A 20,659-nucleotide genomic window follows, 5' to 3' on the forward strand; every position below is an offset into this window, starting at 1 on the left:
CAACAATCTGATGCTTGCAGATCTCCGCACACTTTTAACTACTTGCAGTGACTGGCATGGCACATGAAAGTGATTGCTTGCGCTCTGCAGCAGAGCTCCAATTCCTGCCCTGTACTGCTTTTTGTAGTTGTGATTTCCTTTGCTATGATGGAGAAATAGAAACCAAATCATGCAGAGGCATGACGGCGGCCATTACTCAGACACGGCTGGAAGATGAGGAGCAGAACCAAACCATGGTTGTCTTTTTACTTTCTTACTTGAATATTTTCCTTTTTTTTTACTTGAGTATTTTCCTTTTTCTTCAGTGAGCATGTATTAACTATAATTTCATAGGGGCCATTGGTGCCAATGTTTTGTCTTTTGAGTCAGGATCTCATTACATAGTCCAGGCTGGCCTCACACTTGTGATTCTCCTGCTTCAGTCTCTTAAGTATCAGGATTACAGGCATGCACAATGCCATTTGTGTCACTTTTTTATTATAAAAAGCTTTATTACAAAAATGAGACATGCTGGCATGGTGGTGCATGCCTTTAATCCATCCATCGTTTTCCATGATATGAATCAAAACCAAGTATTTGATAGGAGCCACAAAGACTTGTGAAGAATAATTATATCATTACTAATATTGGAAAATAATAAAATAACCAATATGCAAGTTCTATTGTATAAGTTTTATAAAGAAAAAAATTTAAGTTTGATTCACAGTCTAACTAGGGGCCACCAATGTGATTGGGTATTTCCCGAGTGCTTCTTAGTCAATAGAGGTTTCACTTCTATTGGTTTCACCCTTCCTCACTGCAATTTATGAAGAAAATGCCAATTATATCCTTTGGTGTGACTTTCAATATGACCTTGGGTTCTATTTAAAAGATGCTAAGTCTACCAACTGGGCAACTCTTTATAGAGTATCTCCCCATCAGAAACATTCCATCTTAACAATGTCTTGCCTAGTTTTACTATTGGTGCTCTCTGCTGTAAGTTGCAAAATCAAGAGATCATTATTGTATCCTAAGTTTTGCAATAAGTGTATTTTCCTCCCGAGAGAAACTGCATCTAGTTGATTTGCTTAGTGGTTTCAAAATAATGAATAACAGTGTTCAAAATAATGGATTAGTCCCTAACCATTGGCCAATGGTGACTAATTACTAACACTAATTTGTGTTTTTCTGTATTGTAACTATATACATAAATTCACTGAATGTTTCAACCCACGGTTTTTATCTTCTGTCACTGTTCAGACTGATAGACTCAGATCAGCTTATCCATCTCACTAAGGCAGACTGAAACAGCTGGTTCTTTTGTATATTTTCTTTATAAAACTTATACAATAGAACCAGGATGTTCTTTTACTGTTCTGTCCCAGTCATTTCCCTCATGGCTACTGTGGTAGGACTTCACTGGGAGGAGGGGAAACCATGATTCTTGCAGTATACTCACTAATGCCTCACCCCAAAATGTCCATAATGGGATTCTCAACTGAACCACTGGGCCTCTGCGGATGGAGCTAAGAGTGTGAAATGGGGAGACTGCAGACACAGAATGACAAAACATACTTTGCTAGAAGGAATTGAGTGGGACCAAAGAGCAGAGATTTCAAGAAGTTCATTGGGCTATGAGGGAAGTAGATAAGCAACTGGTGAACAGAATGGAACTGAGTGGGAAAAGGCAGGGGAATGGCGATCTCCTCCTGCCGTATTCAGGACTACCCTGCCAACACGGTCAATTCAGACTGAGGCCAAGTTTTGGATTTGTGGTCCCCAGGAATTATTTGTGTGTGTGTGTGTGTTATTTAATATTTGTGTGTGTGTGTGTGTGTGTGTGTGTGTTGCCACCCAAATTACAGTAATTTGTTACAGTAGAAATCAACACAAAGCTTTTGGCATATTTTTATTGTGAAATATTGGCTTAGAAAAAAGTACAAAATTTCAACAGTCAGATGTATACAGGTACAGTATTTTGTTAATTTTATACATGTGACCAACTTAATAGGTTCATTGTAAAATGCATATTTAGACCAATATACTCTAAAAATGACTGTAATATTCACAGGCTATTAATACATGATAAACTGGAGCCCATATGACCCTCACTGGGATATGCTAACTGCAGCAAACAGGCTAAAAGCACAAAACAGCACACCATAGTACCTCTGGACAGGCCCACGTTTAAAGAGTATCAACTCATTAGATCAACACACTACAGATCTGGGACTGAGACTCAATTACTAGTTTATACAATTGCAAAAAGTTTTAAGTTATAAAATAAAGTCATGGAATAAAGAGTATGTCTAATTAGGACTGAATACCGTAAAGCCCTATATTTTAGTTTTAGCCTTGCACTTTACCAAGCTTCACGATTTTAAGCTGATTTTCAATTTTCATGTTAGCTAAAAAGGGGAGGAGGGATTCTGTTTCTATTGTCTCCAGCAAGGTATTAGAACTACTGTAGTTCATTTAGAATTGTGACTACTGTGGATTGAAAAAAATGGCCAGGAAACTAATATAAATCATAATAAAACTTAAAGTAATGTAATGACTACTTTATGAATGCGGCAAATCCTGCAAACATGAACACCTACAGTAAGGTGTTGGCTACCAAAGTTGAGACCAGTAAGTGAATGAATGTGCTTCTGAGGCCTCATGAGGGCAGACAGCTGACTCTTACCAAAGCCGACTAATTCAATCTTACTGTCACTTGAAAACGACCTGTTTCCGAACTTATAGATTTCCTTTCACTTGTAGTAAACAACTATGGGAAGTTTACTAAACTTGAATAATTTAAAATGAATTGTTGTATGTACTCTAACACTAGTCTTGGACATGAAGACCATATAAACATTTCTCTAAAAATAAACCCTCAGGACTGATAAAAACAAGTGTAACTGTTGCACATTCCTAAGTGAAAGAAGTCATATGGTATGGCCAGCAATGCCTGAAGGTTTAAAATTCACCTTAAAGCCAGAACTAACCGTAAGCAGATGTTGGTTACTGGCTGAAAACCACTAGAGTTCAGAAGCTAATTTGTTAATTTCTCAGAATCTATCCCACACTATCTTAATCTTTTATAGACAATTTTATTCTTTTGAGACAAATTACTTATAAATTATGTGTCTGAATCTTATAGATTTCAATTATTCAGACATAAGCACGGATTTGATTATAAAAAGTTATTTAATTTTCCAGATTTGTATTAAATTTACAAAGTAAGTATGGTGTACATAAATATTAACTTAGAACACATTATAAAAAAAGCAGATATATGGACCGTTATAGAAACGTTATAAATTTTAAAGAAATTTTATATAAAAATAAAGCAAAACATGTAACTCACAAAATATAAACATGAAGCCACACAACATAAAAATAAAATCACTCTATCAAAATGGAGTTAAAATCAAATCTTTAGGAAAGTATTCCAGCATAATTAAATGAACTCAACGACCAACAGCTTCCCCTATGATACAGCAGCAAACCACAAAATCACCTAAAGTCTATATGTATTATCAGTTAATTCTTAATATGCAATCTTGCATGTTACTAATAACTTTGATTTCTTTTTGAAATTCAGTTATGTACATATGCACTTATATACAAACACTTATTAACATGATTTTTAAACAAACCATATGTACAAAAGACCAGCATTCCTATAAATAAAAACATTAGGTGGCAAAAAGGCACTTGTAAGTAAAAAATCTACAGTTTTTACAAAACAAAAACACATTTTACCTTTGATGCTGTACAGTAAACATCAATCCTATAACAGTAATGAAATGTTAGATTACTAAACTGATGTTAGTGATGTAACTCTTAAAAACATATTTACATATACTCTGAAGCTCTTTTAATAAAAGCACCATGATTCTCTAAATTCATGTTGATGTGAAGTAAAAATACAATTCCCCAAAAAAGTGTTCACCATTGTCCTTGTTTAGAAGTTTTGCATTTCTAATAACTATTTCTTTGAAATCAGCATAGTGTTAACAAAACGCAAACACAAACCCCTGCTGCTGCTCTGCTGACCACTCCATTATTGCATGTCCACTTTATACAGCGCACACGTGTGCGCTCCACAACCATTAATACTATTGCTAGAAAAAAGTTCCAGGTATCAAAGAATTAAGAAGTCACTCCAAACCAGCTGAAGTTTTATCTGCATGTTTACAACTTAAAAAATGCTGTGTGTAAGTTACAAAAGTGAGTAGGAGACACACCAATTTATTTGGCATGTAAAAATATCTTTCCACTACAGAGAATCTAAGGGTGTAATAACACCCCCAGCACATACTGTCAGGCATAAATGCTACACAAGTGACCTTTTCAAGGAGACGTTAGCACGCTTCCACTCTTGTCAAACTTTTTACCCTTTGACAAGGCTGCAACCTGTTTGAGTAGCTCTCTGTTTTTGGCCTGTGAGAGACAAAAATTCAAGATTTACAAAATTTGAACTATTAAGTCATGCTGAGAACTACTAATTAATATTATTTCATTTATATAAAAATTATATCAACGAAACACTAAGAGATCCATGAGTTTGTATATTTTTCTTTTTAAGGTTAGATAGGCAGAAATTTCTAGACTGGTTTATCAGCTCTTGGCAAACGTCGTATTTGTCTACAACTAGTTTTGGACAACAAATGGCAAGTGGCTCTCTTCCTAGAAGTTTCAAATTTAAAATAACAAAACAAAACAAAACCCTTTTGGTTCTTTAAGGCATGAAAGCTATTTAAATGCATGTTTTTCTACAACTGATAGCATCAAAGGATCAATCAATTTGGAGAATTTCCAGCAAGCTGAATGAGGTCTTCCATTTGCTGTTTACTGTTATACAGAAAAAGTATAGGACTGTTTTTGTAAAAATCATTGTATCGCTTTGCCAAAGGCCCTTCTTAAACATTTTCTTAACTTAGCTAATTGCATGCACATGTGTGTATGTGCGTGTGCCTATGTGTAGGCCATCATATGCACGTGAAGACCAAAGGACAACTTGAGGGAGTCCACTTCCTCTTCCCATCATATGGGTCCGGGAACTCAGACTCTGGTTCTAAGACTCGGAGGTCAGATGCTGCTCTTCCCCATTTTCACCAGCCCTGGTGGTCCTGTCACATGATACTGACTTCAGTATCATCTAAGCCATTTCCTAATGGTACTGGTATAATTTCATAATCCCCCAACCCCACCAAAGACTCAATTTCACTTTAGCAACACTCTGGCTTTTCAGCTGATTATACACTGCCTGCAGGGTGCTAGCAGTTTGTAACGCTGTTGTTCCTTGGGGTATCTATAGGTGGGACCTTCATTGACTCTTTTCTTATACTTCTGCCTCTGCTACTGTATGCAGCCTCTGAAAAGTTAGATAATGAAAGTTCCTCATGTAAACTGTAAGTCATCAAGGCCGCTCTGAAGTTTCTGTGGCAACAGAAATAGCAAGTAGGGAGCTCGAGCACTACTAAACTAGAACACAATTTTAAAATCCTCAGGAGTCCCCACTACTCATAAGCAGAAACTATTACTCTGACAAATCCTAGTCCCTGGCAGATGTAAAGAGTGATAGCCTAACCACATACTACTTAACATTACCTAAAACAGACCCACTGACAAGAAAGAAATTCTGGAGTGCAGAGCAGTGAAAGGGCACAGAAAGGCCTTAGCCAGGTCTGCAGAGGCAGGCAGTTAGGAGCAAGCATTTACCCTGGCTTACCAAATAATTAAAACTCTGCTTTCAATCAAGGAAAAAAATGAACTTATAGTTTTCATTCTTAGAATAAAATGCAGGAACTAAAAGAATCAATCTTGAAAGCAGTTTTCTCTTGAATACTTTTGCAGCTAATTTTCAATATGTAGTTAGTCTCCCAATGACATCAATAACTTGTTGATAAATTATATATGACAAAGGTTTTAAGAAAAATATGCATTGATTGTTATTTTGAGTCTTATTTTGAGTACTTGCAATATTAATTTTATACTTCAGATTAGCTATTTACAGTGCAGTGGTTAAATGTATACACTGAAATTTTATTCTAATAGTTATTTTGTATCCTACAGAAGCCAATGCAATTATTGTACTACTTAAGTCAGAAACATTTTAAAATGTCAGTCTAAATAAAGGAAGAAACCACATAGAGCCTGCCTATCTATCTCTAGGTTCTACTTACCTACGACTTAACTGGAGGATACCTTATCCGTAACAAGAGACTCAGAGAGTTGAAAAAACCTAATTACACAGCCACAGTACTGACGTCTGAACACAGCAGCATTCACACAAAACTTCCCTTCCCTTTTTAGCTTGTCTTACAAAGAACAGAATTTTTACTTGGCGTTATTGGCACTTAGGAGTTAATACCATTTTGGGGGGTGGGGGGATAAATTTCAGTTGGTATTCCTAGGTTTGATAGTTTAGAATATTTAAAATAGCTATTAGAGCAAGATAATTTTGTTAACTGGGCTACACAGTAAAGCACCACCTCACAAACAGAACACACAAATGAAAGACAGAAGAACAGATTTAACTAGGTATACTCACCTTAGAAACTGCCACTAAAGGTAGAGGTGGGAGCTACTCTTAGCTGTAAGGAGTGTCTCTAGCAGAAACTCAAAGGGTATAGGGAAGCAGCTGATAAGGAGGACATTCAGATACGAGTAACCTGAGGTGTGAACTGATACAAGACTGAGGAATGTACAGGTAAGCCTAAGGCACACAATGTAGTGTCTATGTCTCACTACTTATGTGACTGGTTTCACCTGTAATTTGGGGGTAACTCATCACTCACTCAGCTATTATAAGAAGCAAATATGAAAATGACATACAAAATACATTTTACCATCCCTTCTGCATGAATGGTTGCTATGGTGGTAGCATAGGAAAATTCAGTTAAGAGGAAGTGGGCTGAAGACATCAACCAGGCTAAAACAAAAATGGTTCTCTTGCAACTCACTTTAACAGAAGGAACTGTTCTTTGAAGCGGGAAGAACATACCAGGTTAAGTCAAACCTAGCAAGTGTTTATCTTTATCATGGTTATCCTATAACTTAGAAGTATTTACTGTTACATAAGGTTGATTATATCCCAGGGAATCATTCAACATAACTTAATGTTTATGATTGAAAGCTTCTTCACCTAGTGGCTATGGTTAGGTAGCACTTGCCTAGCATGTGTAAGAACCAGGGTTTGATCACCAGAACAATAAAAATAAACTAATAAAACCCCAAGCCTGTTACTCAAAGATTAACTCTATAAAAGTCGCAATTTACAAACTACAGAACATGAAATTAATGTGTTATGGTTTCATGCATCAATTTACAGAACAGATAAAAACAAGCTGTAACACGGGCACAGCCCCTTTCTATGCTGATGTTCACTGCCTACCCTCTCAGGTCCCACTGTTCAGTTGTTCTGTAGAGCCTACACATCTACATTAAATACTCTAGTATTTATTAAATATATTAAATAACTAATACACTTTCAACACTTTCAGATAGTCCACAATTAAGCACTGTCTTGATTTGTAGCACTTGCACACAGTATAAAGGCCCTTTAATCATGGTCTGAAGACCTGGCTTTTTGGGGGCAGTTGTTCAGGGGAGGTTTCGACATATGGTTTCTTTGTATAGCTTTGGCTGTCCTGGAACTAACTCAGTAGACAAGGCTGGCCTCAAATTCAGAGATCCATTTGTCTCTGCCACCTAAACACCCAACAAGACTGGTTTTCTCTATCTCCCTCCCTTCTGGGTATCCAGAAATGGGAAGAATGATTCAAGTGCATATAGTCACCTTAGTATCATAAATGACAGTTTCATCTTAGCTCAGTAGTCAAGTGAACAGTCTTTCCTATTTTCTGGAAATCCCACTTAGTGTGTACATGTTTTCAAGACTAAAAGTGAATCAACTTTCAAGTAATTTCAAACAAAAGCTGGGATCAGGATCAAAACTTTATAAGGTCAAAATTAAGACTGGAAATGAACAAAATAGGAGTCATGATACCCATCTACCCAAGTCAGGAAATACTACAATACAGCCTTAAATCTGCAGCTAACACCATTTACCTGAAGTTGTTCCACAGTTTCTTTGTGCGCTTTTTCCATACTGTTCATCTTAGTTCTCAAATTTGACTCTTGGTACTGAAAGTCTGCCTTCAGTTCAGTTAACTAAAATAAATAAAAAAAAAAAGCATTCACGCACACACATATCTGTCCATATACTAACACACTAAATAGTCTTCCCAACAGGCGTGCACTTGTTATGAAAGTTGAGGCAGTTGGTAGCAGCTGCATCTTCTGAGACCAGTTGTCTGTCTAACTGGAGCTGAGATGTTAATGTTAAGGATGATCTTTGAGAAGTTGCTCTGGGTTTAACTGGTCACACTTTCATAACCAGCATGGCAAAGCAAAGCTTAGTGGCTCACAAAGGGCTTCAACTAAATGCACTTCACAGTAAATCAGCAGCTTCTAGTTAAAACCATCTTTAATAATGACAGGAAAAAGGCACATAATAGGCACATTTACCCAACAGTTACCAACCAAGGGTAAACCAACAATTTGTAATTATTAATTTGTGCCCAATACTGTGTACATGAAACCATTATACTACACTTACCTATTGGACAAAATACAGTCAATGTGAGCAGGCAGAGGCCACAAGACAGTGCTTTCCTATATAGCTCAAGTTGCTATTAACAGAACCACAACAGAACTACCTTCTGCCATTATATAAGCTTTTCAAGTTTGTGTTTCCCCCAAATTACTAAGTACCTAGTTAGTAAACAAAAAGGTACAAAAGCCACGAGACAAAGTGAAGAGTTTTATGCTCATCCTTCCAAACAAGAGGCTTTAGTCCCTTTCCTGTCAGTATTACATACTATGAAGAGACTTCTGTTCTGAAATGCCAATTCTGACAATGTCAACTTTGATAATTACTTTACTTGCTGTACTGCCTCCAGACTGTGAGAATCTGTAAGGAAAAGATAGAGCCTGTTTATCTGCCTGTGACTCTTTCTGACTTAGCACAGTGAGTGCCTGGCTTTGGAAGCCACTCAATAGAGACACAGAGACGGGAAACTAACTTGATCTTTTTAGACTATAAAGAAAAACTGCAAATGTGTCATTAATTTTGGATACATAATTATTTTCCTTACAACACTAACTGTAAACTTGCTGGTGCCTTTTGTTTTTAAAGGAAACACTAAAGCAGGAAATCCCAACAAAGTAGCTAAATCTAACTGTGAATCTGGGGATAAAGGGTCACAGAGTCTACAACAGCAGTTTTCACCTATGGATCACGACCCCTATTGAGAGAAGAGATAAAGGACACTTTTGTAAAGGCCATCTAAAACCATTAGAAAACACAGATATTTACATTATGACTCAGAACAGTAGCGAAATTACAGTTATGAAGTAGCAACAAGTAAAATCTTATGGTTGGTGCTGGGGTGAGGGTCACCACAACACTAGGAAGGTTGAGAACCACTGGTCTACAACTTGTTAATGTCTGGTTCAGAATTATTGCTATTTTACATTAGATCTGACATTTTATTCAACTTTTGTTCAAGGTTAAAGTAGACATATATGACTTTGCGTAATAAGTTAAAGTTTTGTATACATATTTTCATAAAAGCAAAATAATTTAAAATTGTCACTCATAAAGAACCCTACCTACAAAATACAACCACAACTTTCCAATTTTTACCTTGCACACCAATGCCAATTTTCACAAACTAAATTTACTCACACTGTGGTACATACTAAAATAAAGAGGTGGGGCATGTCTTTAATCTCAGCACTCAGAAGAAGGCAGGCAGATCCTGGGTTCCAGGCCAGCCAGAGGCACATACTGACACCCTCAGTCAATATATATAAAAATGAATACAGTAAATGAAAGTTATCAGTCACCAAAGTGCTAAGTACAGGAGCTGCTGCCGCACAGAGATGCTGCTGCCGCACAGAGCTGCTGAACGCAGGCTCAAGGACTAATTTTGTCCTGCTGGGCCTGTCTATAAATTTTAAACCTTTTGCTGACGGCAAGCACCTTTTTAAAGATTCTAGATCTTTTTTATGTTCATTTCTTTTGTCTATTAAAAATACAATTAATTTTTTTTACATGTCATTAAAAATTGTTTTTAATGTTTTCACTATTTTCCCAGTGGATGCTTGTCTGGAACCTAAGAGTGCAGTAAGTTCTCTTCCATGGTGACAAACAGCAGCACAACACACTGAGCATTACGTGTGTCAAGAGCTGCAGGAAATACTTCTCACATACATGATCATCACAGCCAGTCCATCAAGTAGCATGAAGCAGGTATCTATAAAATGAGAAATTAAGGCCTCAACTAATGAACATGTTTTACTTAAGGCCACACAGAAATGGCCACGATTGGATTTCATCCTGAGTGTGGCTAAAGAACTATAAAGCTATTAAGTACACCCGCTTACGGACTGCTCTTAGACACCCACTTCTAATCCCTACCACAGGGCATTAGAATATTATTGCTCTCACTGGATAATTGATACAGACTGACACAGAGACACAGTTAATATACATCAAAGATTGTTTTCAATTACTTTAAAGCCACAATGATTTATAGCTTCCATTTTATCTCATTTTAAGATTAAGATATTAGACCTACTTTAAATTTGCATGCTAACTGAAAACTAATGTTCAAAACATTACTACTATAATTAGCTCTCAGTTAATTCTTAGAACTATGAACAATCTGAAACACCATTTTTACTTATTTTCATTAGATGGCTTAGACTTCAATTGGGCTTCTATTATTTGTCTTGTGAAAGTCAAGCACTGCAAACATTACCAAATAACTGAAGAAAATTTGCAAGGCTTAAAAAAAAAAAGTCAAGATGCAAATCTTATCAGGCTTCAATGAACTATATTCTCACCTTTTTATCTTTTTCCAAAATGGTCTGGTCTCTTTGCTGTAAGAGACGCTTAAGTGACATCACTTCCTCTTTCAGTTGACTGATAAGGACAAAATTGTCTGTTCCCCCACTATCTGCTGACTGATTTATAGAGCTACTAAAAAGAAAAAAGTAAAATGGAATTACATAAAGTAGAAGGAAAGTCTGCAGATGTTCAAATTGCATAAATTAGACAATTCCACAAACATCCTTAAGGCTAATGCAAAAAAATATGTACCTGACAGAAATGGATGCAACTGGCAAATTACCTTACTAATGGCACACATTACATACACCTGCAGAAATATAATTCAGTATTAGCTTTTAGGGGGTCAATACTTCTAGTGTAAAGCAGCCAATTTGTACAGTAACATCAGCAAACGTTGGCTAATGAACTAAAAACAAAGTCACACTCATAGTTTTTAATCAAAACATTTGCTAAGCAGGTCAATTGAAAAGTACCACAGTCAGATTTGTGTTTCTTTTCCTTGAAGAACAACTACAGTAATGTTCTCTATTCAGATTTGTTCTTTCCTCAGAACCCAAATGTATTCCCCAGTTATAACAGCATAGTTCAGTGCCACTTTATTATTGCCAAACTTAAAGTTTCCTTAACTGCTTATGTATGCTTTACTCTCCAAGGCAAAAGTCTCTTAAAAGTCAGTGTGTGAGACCCATGTCTCTAGTCTCATATAAAATATGTAATAATAATTGATTATTAACCAGAACTACTCAATGAAGTTCAGTTTTCATAGCACTAAAGACATTCATTTTTACCTATCTCCATTAGATGGCTTAGATTCCAATTTGGGCTTTTTCTTTGGAGTTTCATTCTGAATTGCTGCAGAGGATTTATGGCTGAAAGCAAACATTAGCAAAAATGATTAGAATAAAACAGAGGCATCAACTTACAAGCTACTCTTCCTCTGGGGTGGGGTTGGGGGGGGAGGGATCACTGACCATCACCAGTCCTCTTTCAGTCTAAATAAGCATGTCAGAGAGGCTCATTTATACAAGGGTGGACACTTCAACCACACCACGTACCACACCAGCGCTCACCTCTGTTTCCACAGTCCCTGCTCCTGCTCAGGACTTAGACTGCTGACTCTGAAAAACACACGAGTAACATCTGATCATATTTATTTAACACATTCTTTCTCAAAAGAATCAAACTGTTATAAATCTACTGTTCACAGTAGATATATAAGCTAACATATGGAACAAATCACATTTTAAGAGGATAAACCCTAATCAAATTATTACTAGCCAGCTTAAAATTTTTAAACACATGTATAATGGTAGATTGTATTTTCTCTTTAAGATTTCTAATAATTTAAAATTGTCCTGTTTTGGAATACATGAGCACAAGGCCACAGCAGGATCACATAAGAATCTACGAATGATTATGTCAACTGCCCTGGCTATAAATACAGAAGTCTGCATCTGCATGGTTATCCTACATGCAGATAAACTTGACATAACTCAAGCTGCTAAAATTCATGTGTCAAGTCGGACTAGAAAGTAGCTTACTTCATTTCTTCTTAGTCTCCCTAAGCAGATCTCTCTTTGTCTGTACACAAAAGTCACACTCATATTGGAAAATTTCATAAAGACAAATGGCTTCACTCATAATACTATGACTTCCTTTCCATTTTTCTGTAGTATTACTACTACATAGCCTGTGTGCTAGAAATACATATTTATTCAAACTTAGATGCACATCATCTAAGCTGTAATACCATAAAGTTATTTAAAGTCCCTATATATCAGTTCCATATCCGTGAAATGGGTATAATTCATTTTGTTTATGTCTACAAGCACTTACACAAGTAAGACAACCTAATACATTAACATGTATAACAAATATATACATTTACATGTGTATCAAAAGCATCAGTCACATTTTTAAGTAAAGTAAAATAAAGAATTAAAGTGTACCCAGAAGAACAAAACAAACAAGACAAAACCTTAAGCTCCAAAGACTAAGCTGAAACTCTATAACCCTGGAACCCTATCACTCTGGAACATTCTCCACCAGGTGTCGAATTGCAGTTCTAAGAAGGAATTCCTCTGTATGTGTGCAAGGGTAATTAAAACAAACCTCACTACGTGGAAGCATTCATTCCCAAGTCACATAATTACTCACTGAAGGAGCAACGGTACAGTAATGACATCAGAAACTCTTAGAATCACCATCTTAGTGATCTGAGGCTGTCATCCTGGATCCAAACTGACTTTAGTGCTAAGTCCCGCTCCGATGGCACTTCATTATCAACCATCATCAGAGCATACATGTTCTTTCTGATCCACTCAACTTAAAACAGGACCCAACAAACTGGCTTGCCTATTCATAATACGATCTTTAGTCATCAGATAGAAAATTGTATGTACCACACCAGCCCTATATAGACAGGTTCTGTATCTGAGGATCCAATTAACTGCAGAGCAAATGTAAGTCGGCCTACAGTGGTTGTTGAAGTGAACAACTCTGAACTTTTTGTCTTTTCTGCATAAACAACAGAGTCAACAGTGAGTTCTAAATATATCCACTGTGTTTGTTAGGTACTGTAAGTAATTTACAGACCACTTACAGTACAGGTCATGCAAACACCAGACCACAGCATGAAGGAGACTGGGGCACTTTGGAGTTTCATATCCAAAGGACTTGGAACTTTTCTTTCTCTTTTGAATAACAAGCGAATAATGTATCTATTTCTTAAGTATCCCTCCAAAAGAGAAAAAAAATAGAAAGTCAGCATTGTCTTTTTCCCCCTTTTTGTTAGAAAATTGTTATTCTTTTAAAAGATTAGATTGTTGCCATATACATTTACATCTTGTCTTCTCCCATCATGCTAGGAAAAACCATTCTGAGAGACAGCCAGGGAAGAAGAGATTTTAAGAATCTCAGGAATAGGGCTTATGGTACATAGTTTTTAAACATTCTTCTTAAAGCAAGAAACAGAATTGAGGCTTGTATTCCTCTGCTCCTTGGCTACTCAGATCTAAAACCCTTCATTTTACGACTGTCACCCTAGGAAACACTACAACAGCAGCAAACACCAGGGCCTCAATAAATCCTCACAGTCTAGGAGGTATTTGTTGGCAGTTAAGCTAAAACTTTTGTGTTGCAAAATGTATAAGCCGTTTATTTCCTGCATATAAAATCATATTTTAAATAACTATCTGAAATTCTAAAGATGCATAGTAAAATTTAGAGAAAAAAATAAATTCTTCTGAAAAATGAGTATACATCATATCCTTATTTGCAATTTTCATTTACAAATTAAATATGTTTTAATGTTGGTTTGTTTCTACAAACACTAAAATGACATCTTAATCATACATACAGTTAAGACATTACTACTACATAATTTCTCCTTATATAAAATCACTTCAAAAACTAAGATGTTGTATTTGAAGTGTTACAGTACCACCTATGCTTAAAAAAATCCACCAACCAACCAAAGTATAAAACAAAGTACCCAGTTAAAAGTACTGTCTCTTACACATTGGAACCTCCAAGAGTAACACTGTTTCTATGGGGATGGGCATACAGCTCAACAGTAGAGCCTGTGCTTAGCACAGAGAAGGAGACCTAGGTTCAACCCCTACTACAAAAAAAAAAAAAAAAAAAAAAAAAAAAAAAAAAAAAAAAAAAAAAAGTTTCTATTGGCCATAAGTGATGTTATAGTCTGCTCTCTGAAAGGATTAAATGCGTATTTCTCCACACTGCTTTAAATACGTTTTTACTAGGATAAACAAATGACAAGTAAAATAAACTTCAAATACTGGGCCAGAAAACAAGGGCTTCCCATGAAGCCTTCAACCTGAGCTTCATCTCTGGAAGTCATATGAGGTAGGACCAAACTGGTTCTACACAGTCGCTCTCTATCCTCCAAGTTTGTGGTATCATGCACATACCCATAAGATTAAAAAATAAGTAAGCTTATATAAATAAAATGTAAAATTATCTTTAAAATGAAAAATTTGTTAATTGGCATAACTGAAATGTCAATGCTGATATATCTTGATTTTAACACATGAAAATGAATAAATAAATTCTGTACTACTTTAATAAGTCAATATATTGTGTGGAAATCTTTCAGAGCACATGATTGGGACACAGCCAGATTTTAAAAAAAGCAGCTTATCATGTGCAACAGAAACTGGCCTAGCATCTCCCCACTACAGGGAGGTACGATGATAAATACCAGTGAAAAGATCATTAGCAATGACAGGGACAGTTAGAACAAAGGATTTCAAAGTGCTTACTTGTGGTGGCCACTGCCGTGGCGGTGGTGGTGATGGTGGTGGTGGTGGTGATGGTGTTTTGAATGGTGCTGGTCTTTCTCAGTAAGAGATGAAGATGAAGAATTGGAATGTGAAGACCCCAAGCTCTTCCTTTGTTCCTTTGTCTTCTGTAAAACTCTCTTGTATGACAAGGTGCAGAGCCAACACAGTAACTTCCCATCAACCTTGGAGGAAAAGAGCTGCAGTCAGTGCACCTGCAAACTGGCTCCAGCGCGTCCAGCAAGCAACTCAACTTGCAATCGTACCTCACTCCATGTGTGGAACTCTGCGTTTCATGAAATTCCAGAATAAATGTACATATGCAGATCTTTTTAAATTAACACATTTGATGTTTGGAATAATATTGTAAAAGGATTAGAAAATTAGCTACGAGAACTGATTTATAGACTGTATTTTTAATTTTGAGAGACACTGCCTTTATTTAGTGTAGAAGGTAAGTACAACAGGGGCTAGAGAGACAGCTCAGGAGTTTAAGTACAGTTTTTGCTCTTACAGAGAACCCAGGTTCAGTTCTTGGCACCCACGTGGTGGCTCACAACCACTTATAATTCCATTTCCAGGGCATCCAGCACCCTCTCCTGACTTCTTTGGGTATTAGGTAGGCACATGGTACATATACATGCACGCAAAACATTTATAGACATAAATCAGTCTAAAAATTAAAAACAAAAAGTACAAGGAAATCTAGCCTGAATGTTTTAGTCTCAATGTAATTACCAAAATGACAGTTACCTCCCACAATAAGTATTGTGACTTAAACAATCAATTCTCATTATATTCAGAGTTTATATATCTGTAGATTTGCCTACTGCTCTCTACGAATCCTATTTACGGTCATTCATGTAGAGCAGTGCAAAACCCTGTCAGCAGGCGTCACAGCCCCAACTATAGCAAAACAAGCCAGGATACTCTTCCATGCTTCAGCTCTCACGCCGTAAACCACTGTTCTCTCCAGAAGTCACTCAGGACTGCCAGTTTTAGTTTTAAAAAGGCTGTGATGGACCTTAAAAAAAAGCTAGTTATAGTTTTGTTCAGCTATTATTACTGCCCCTGGCCATGAGTTCAATTAAATTCACATATAAGTTATCTTCAAAAGACACTAAAACCACAAATGTATTGGTGAACTGTCAAGCATGGTAGGATTATAGCCAGGAACTTACTCCTGAATTTCTCTTAAAGGCCACAGCAACTTTACAGACAGTAACTACTGCAAATAATGAGAATCAATCATGTGAGTCCATTGGAGAGAAAGTGACTTCTTTCCAAAATTAAGGTCTAGTTTCTGCCTTTCCTCATTTCCTATAGGAAATGCTGGAGGGCCATGTCTTACAACTAAGGTACATACAGTGCTGTGGGGGATCTGGGGAAGCCCCTCAAAGTGATATCATCCTCCAGAGCAACTCAAACTGACAAACAGGAGCTGTGGGGATGCTCCTCGGCAGAGGAGGGCACATGCACACCTAATAATTAAGTCACTGTCGGCAGAGAGACAGACAGTCGTTTCAAACAGGAGCCAAACAAAAGGCACAACACTAACTTTGAATTTTACGTGCTAATATGCCATTTGGCATTTTTTTCACAGCAACAATTTCAAGTAACCAGCAAGAGTATACGTAAAAAGATTCACTACAAAACTGAACTGGGATGAACAATGCAGAATACCTATCACAAAGGAATTACAACATTCTTACTCGGGACAATTTTACTGTACTGTCTAGGCTGGTCTTGAATTTCTGGGTTCAACTGATCCTCCTGCTTCAGCTTCCTAAGGAGCTGGGACTAGAGGCACACACCATATTCAGCATGACGGATCATTCAGGTGTACCTAACTGATGAACATGAACCCGTAAACGATGCAAAGACAAAATATGCTATTTCTCCATTTCTGTTTTCAGGCAGCAGAAACAAATGTCTTAGACGTGTCATGATTATAACAACTTGCCAAATTGTTTTATTTCTAGAAGATATCATAACATAAGTAAAACATACTTTTCTTCTTCCTTCCTCCTTCCGATCAAAAGCACACTGCTGTTTGCACTGTTCACAGGTCTGAGGTGCTCCATATTTTTTTTCTGAATTTGTACAACGCTGACACTTGGTACCAATAAATGCTGCAATTATGTTACAGTACTGACAAGGCTTAGGCTGAAAAATAAACACATTTAGTTTAACCGAGATACTGAAAACTTTGTTGCATAAGACACATCCAGTGCTAATAAAATATTTGGGGGGTTAATAAAGAAAAGTGTTAAGTTAAAAACATTTGTTTCTGCCAAGTATATATTCAAAGACAAATATCATGGGTCTATTCATTCAAATAAGATTTACTGCTACAGTCAGGAAGCTCACTACCCATGCTCAGAAATCTGACCATTGTGAGAAATACACTCAGGACTTTTATGGCATTTTTATACAATATAAAATTTGCTTACGAGGTTAGACAATTATTTACAGTAAAGTCTCAAACCTGTAACTTGAGGATATGAACTTGCAGTGATATACAGTAGGCTTACCCATTACATCATTTATTTAATTAAAAATAATTTTACTGTGCATTGGTTGTTGCCACAGTAAACACAAATCTTTTCAATATTAAAAAATGTATAAGCATATTCAATTTAAGTAAAAATAAGCATCCTTGATTTCTTGGACATTCAGGACAACATGGAGTCTTAAGGTCAGCACTATGACGAATCATAAATACCACTGATATGTAACTATCACCAAGATTATTTATATATATATATACATATATATACACACACATACATATATCAGCTAGTTTGTACCAATATTATATATATATATATATATATATATATATATATATATATATATATATCAGCCAGTTTGTACCAAGACACTGTCATTAGTTTTGAACACTTGAATGGTACTGCCATATAAAAAGTTCCAGAAATCAGGAGAAAGTTTGATTATGTTAACATTGTAAATAAATATGTTCACATTAAGGAATTTGCTTCATTTATGTTTTTAAAAAATAGCTTCACAAACTTCTCACTGAAACTCACTATATAGAATGTAAAGCATGCAGTTGTTTTTAAATGATTTCATTTTCTCAAAGACTATAGAAAAATAATGACTTGAAATAAAAAATATACTTACTGTTCCAAATTGCTTGACATTTTGAGCACACTTCTTACAAATTGTGTTAGTTTTGCTGAAAAGGAAATTATATTCAGATGATTATACTCATGTAGCTTTCCAGGGTAACATATGCTGACTTATAATAAATGATAGTCAAAAGATTCGCACATTACTTATTCTAATTTACAATGAGTACCTTCTTAAAAACACAGTATTAATTTTAGAATAGTTTTATGTAAACTTAGTTTTCTTAAAGACAAATTTTCTATATACTATCTACGTTATTACACAGTGCCTCCAGGTCTCAGGATATGTGCCCAGGTTGGTCTCTAAGTGGTAATTCTCCTAGCTCTGCCTCCAAACATTGTACTTATAGGCAACCAACTTACTGTAAAGAAAACAAAGCAGAAGCCCTCATGTCTTCCCTCTGGTTCTAAACTTTCCCTTACCAATACAGATGCACATCCTTGTGCAGCAGGGTCCACCTCACTTCCCAGCGCACTCTCCTCCACTGTCGTGTCCACATACTCTGGAATAAAACTATTTGTTCTCTTGAGCTTACTTTGTGTCCTCTAAAGAGGGGTTTCCTGTTAAAAGCATCTGTGCTAATCACACTGCTACAGGCAGTGACTTCAGGCTCACGGCAGTTGGTAACACTGTAGCTCTTTCCTCAGCTTAATCAGCAGTTTCCCATTAATAAAAAATAGTTTAAAAGTAACTGTTTATATTTGATGGTTGGCAGAAGTGTACATTTTCCATCTATCAATTTATCCCTTATTTTCACATGTAAAACCAGGACTTCTTTAGTTAAATCTCTCATACTGTACATAGTAGCTCTTAATTTTAAATTTCAGAAACAAAATCATTTTTCAAAGCACTTTAACACAAATATTACAATCCCCAGTTATTCCTTATACAAATTTTTAACAATGAAAAACTGCTCAGTATACAAACCTCTCCTGCTGAAATTCTGATCTGCAGTAAGTACATTTTACAATAGGATGGGCAATCCGACATTCCTGTAATAAGATAATACATGTCAGTATTTATCTCAGAGATCCAATCACACTTTTCTGGTATAAATTAATCAACCTAGACAGATGCCTGAAACATCAATAAAACCTGGCTGGCAACGTAAACAACTGGGTGACTTATCACATCAGGCACCAGTCAAGAGTATAATTCCATGGGGATATTTTTGTCCTTAGTGGATGCAGGGAGGCAGAAGGGGTATATGGAACTGATAAAAACTAAGGAAGCTGTCAGGACTGACTTCCAGGGGTGGTTTACATGCGAAACTACTAGTTATTTTGTACAGTTGCTCACAAACAGCATCCCGGCTTTTATGGAATGGGAGGAGCTCCAGATCAGAGAGCACTCTGTTCCCAAACCAGTCGCTTCGCTTTCCGGGACAGGGAAGCAGGATGCCATCAGCTCTGCAGCTTCGGGTTCGGGGTTTCTAGCAAGAAAGTGCAAACACCGTCCCTGCCTCCCAGTGGAAGGAGAGGGCAGTCCCAGCCAAAGCTGGGGTGAGGAGTCTGCACCGGATCTCTGCGACACGGTGGACTGGTGGCCGCCTGGCTCAGCCCCACCCGAGACAGCCAGGCGCGGCCGAGCCAGCCCCAGCCTGCGAGCAGGCGGGACAAGGTCGACACGGGTCTCACCCACATAATGCCCGGACCCTGGCGGGGAGCGGTGCGGTGAACGCCCGGCGCCCACCGACCTTGCAGAGCTGTTGGCCCTGCGAGAGCTCCTCGAAGGGGTAGCGCTGCGTGCACTTGGTGCAGGCGTACAGGGCCGACGCCGCCATCCTGCTTTCCGGCTCCTCCGCGCGCGCTCAGGCGGGGCCTCCGGGAATCGGCTGCCCCGCCCGCGGGCTCTTCTGACGCTGCGGTCCCGGCCTGGCAACTGCCGGGCCCCCTGCGTCTCCCTCCGCCTCCGCCGCCGTCCCGGGACACCTACTGCCGCCCTCCCCGCCGCTCCCGCTTAGGCCCGGACCGTGGCGGAGGGAGACGGAGCGGGAGCTAGGCTGTGGATTCCGCTTCCTCCTCGGGCTCGCGTCCCTCTCTATGATTGGCTACAGAGAGCCTCACGTCAGTCGAAAGCTCCGCCCAGTCCCTTTGCTAGGTTCGGCAGGGAGCGCCCACAAAGAGAGAAAACACCAACCAATAAGAGGCCGCCGCTCTCAGAGCGCGAAATCCGCTTTGAAAAGATCCCGCCCACAAGCCACGGCCAGTCACCGTTCGGCTGGTGCGCTTGAGCCCATTGGGCACAGGTCCACAAAACGCCGCTTTTTTCAGTCCTTGGCTTCCATTGGACCATGTCGTTAAGCCCCTCC

At 37.7% G+C, this 20,659-nt stretch overlaps 1 protein-coding gene across 4 annotated transcripts; it reads right to left on the reverse strand.

Annotated features, from left to right (window-relative positions):
• Nucleotides 1-1,875: 1,875 nt before the first annotated feature.
• Nucleotides 1,876-20,642, reverse strand: Fam76b (family with sequence similarity 76 member B). 4 transcript variants are annotated; one of them, XM_076926068.1, is made up of 10 exons: nt 20,045-20,638; nt 19,276-19,340; nt 18,340-18,394; nt 17,206-17,361; nt 15,178-15,380; nt 11,965-12,012; nt 11,683-11,763; nt 10,888-11,020; nt 8,044-8,145; nt 1,876-4,410 (listed from the first exon to the last, which is right to left on the reverse strand). In XM_076926068.1, exons 1-10 carry the CDS (start codon nt 20,129-20,131, stop codon nt 4,321-4,323), a joined length of 1,020 nt encoding a protein of 339 aa, XP_076782183.1. In that variant the 5' UTR covers nt 20,132-20,638; the 3' UTR covers nt 1,876-4,320. The 4 variants fall into 4 exon arrangements, with proteins under 4 accessions (XP_076782183.1, XP_076782182.1, XP_076782184.1 ...); XM_076926067.1 differs by having other exon boundaries at nt 10,888-11,023; nt 20,045-20,636; XM_076926069.1 differs by lacking the exons at nt 1,876-4,410; nt 8,044-8,145 and adding an exon at nt 11,144-11,201 and having other exon boundaries at nt 10,888-11,023; nt 20,045-20,642.
• Between the last annotated feature and the right edge of the window lie 17 nt (nt 20,643-20,659).

This window comes from Arvicanthis niloticus, chromosome 27 (genome assembly GCF_011762505.2).
Source record: "Arvicanthis niloticus isolate mArvNil1 chromosome 27, mArvNil1.pat.X, whole genome shotgun sequence".
Classification (NCBI taxonomy): Eukaryota; Metazoa; Chordata; class Mammalia; order Rodentia; family Muridae; genus Arvicanthis; species Arvicanthis niloticus.

What these genes read in the sequence shown, in the direction of transcription:
- Fam76b (XM_076926067.1), bottom strand. Translation starts at nt 20,131, where the DNA reads ATGGCGGCGTCGGCCCTGTACGCCTGCACCAAGTGCACGCAGCGCTAC. An exon ending in AGGGCCAACAGCTCTGCAAG is followed by an intron (nt 19,341 to 20,044) that starts GTCGGTGGGCGC and finishes ATCTTATTACAG; the next exon opens with GAATGTCGGATTGCCCATCC. An exon ending in AAACTGTGGAACAACTTCAG is followed by an intron (nt 4,411 to 8,043) that starts GTAAATGGTGTT and finishes TGTCTCTCACAG; the next exon opens with GCCAAAAACAGAGAGCTACT.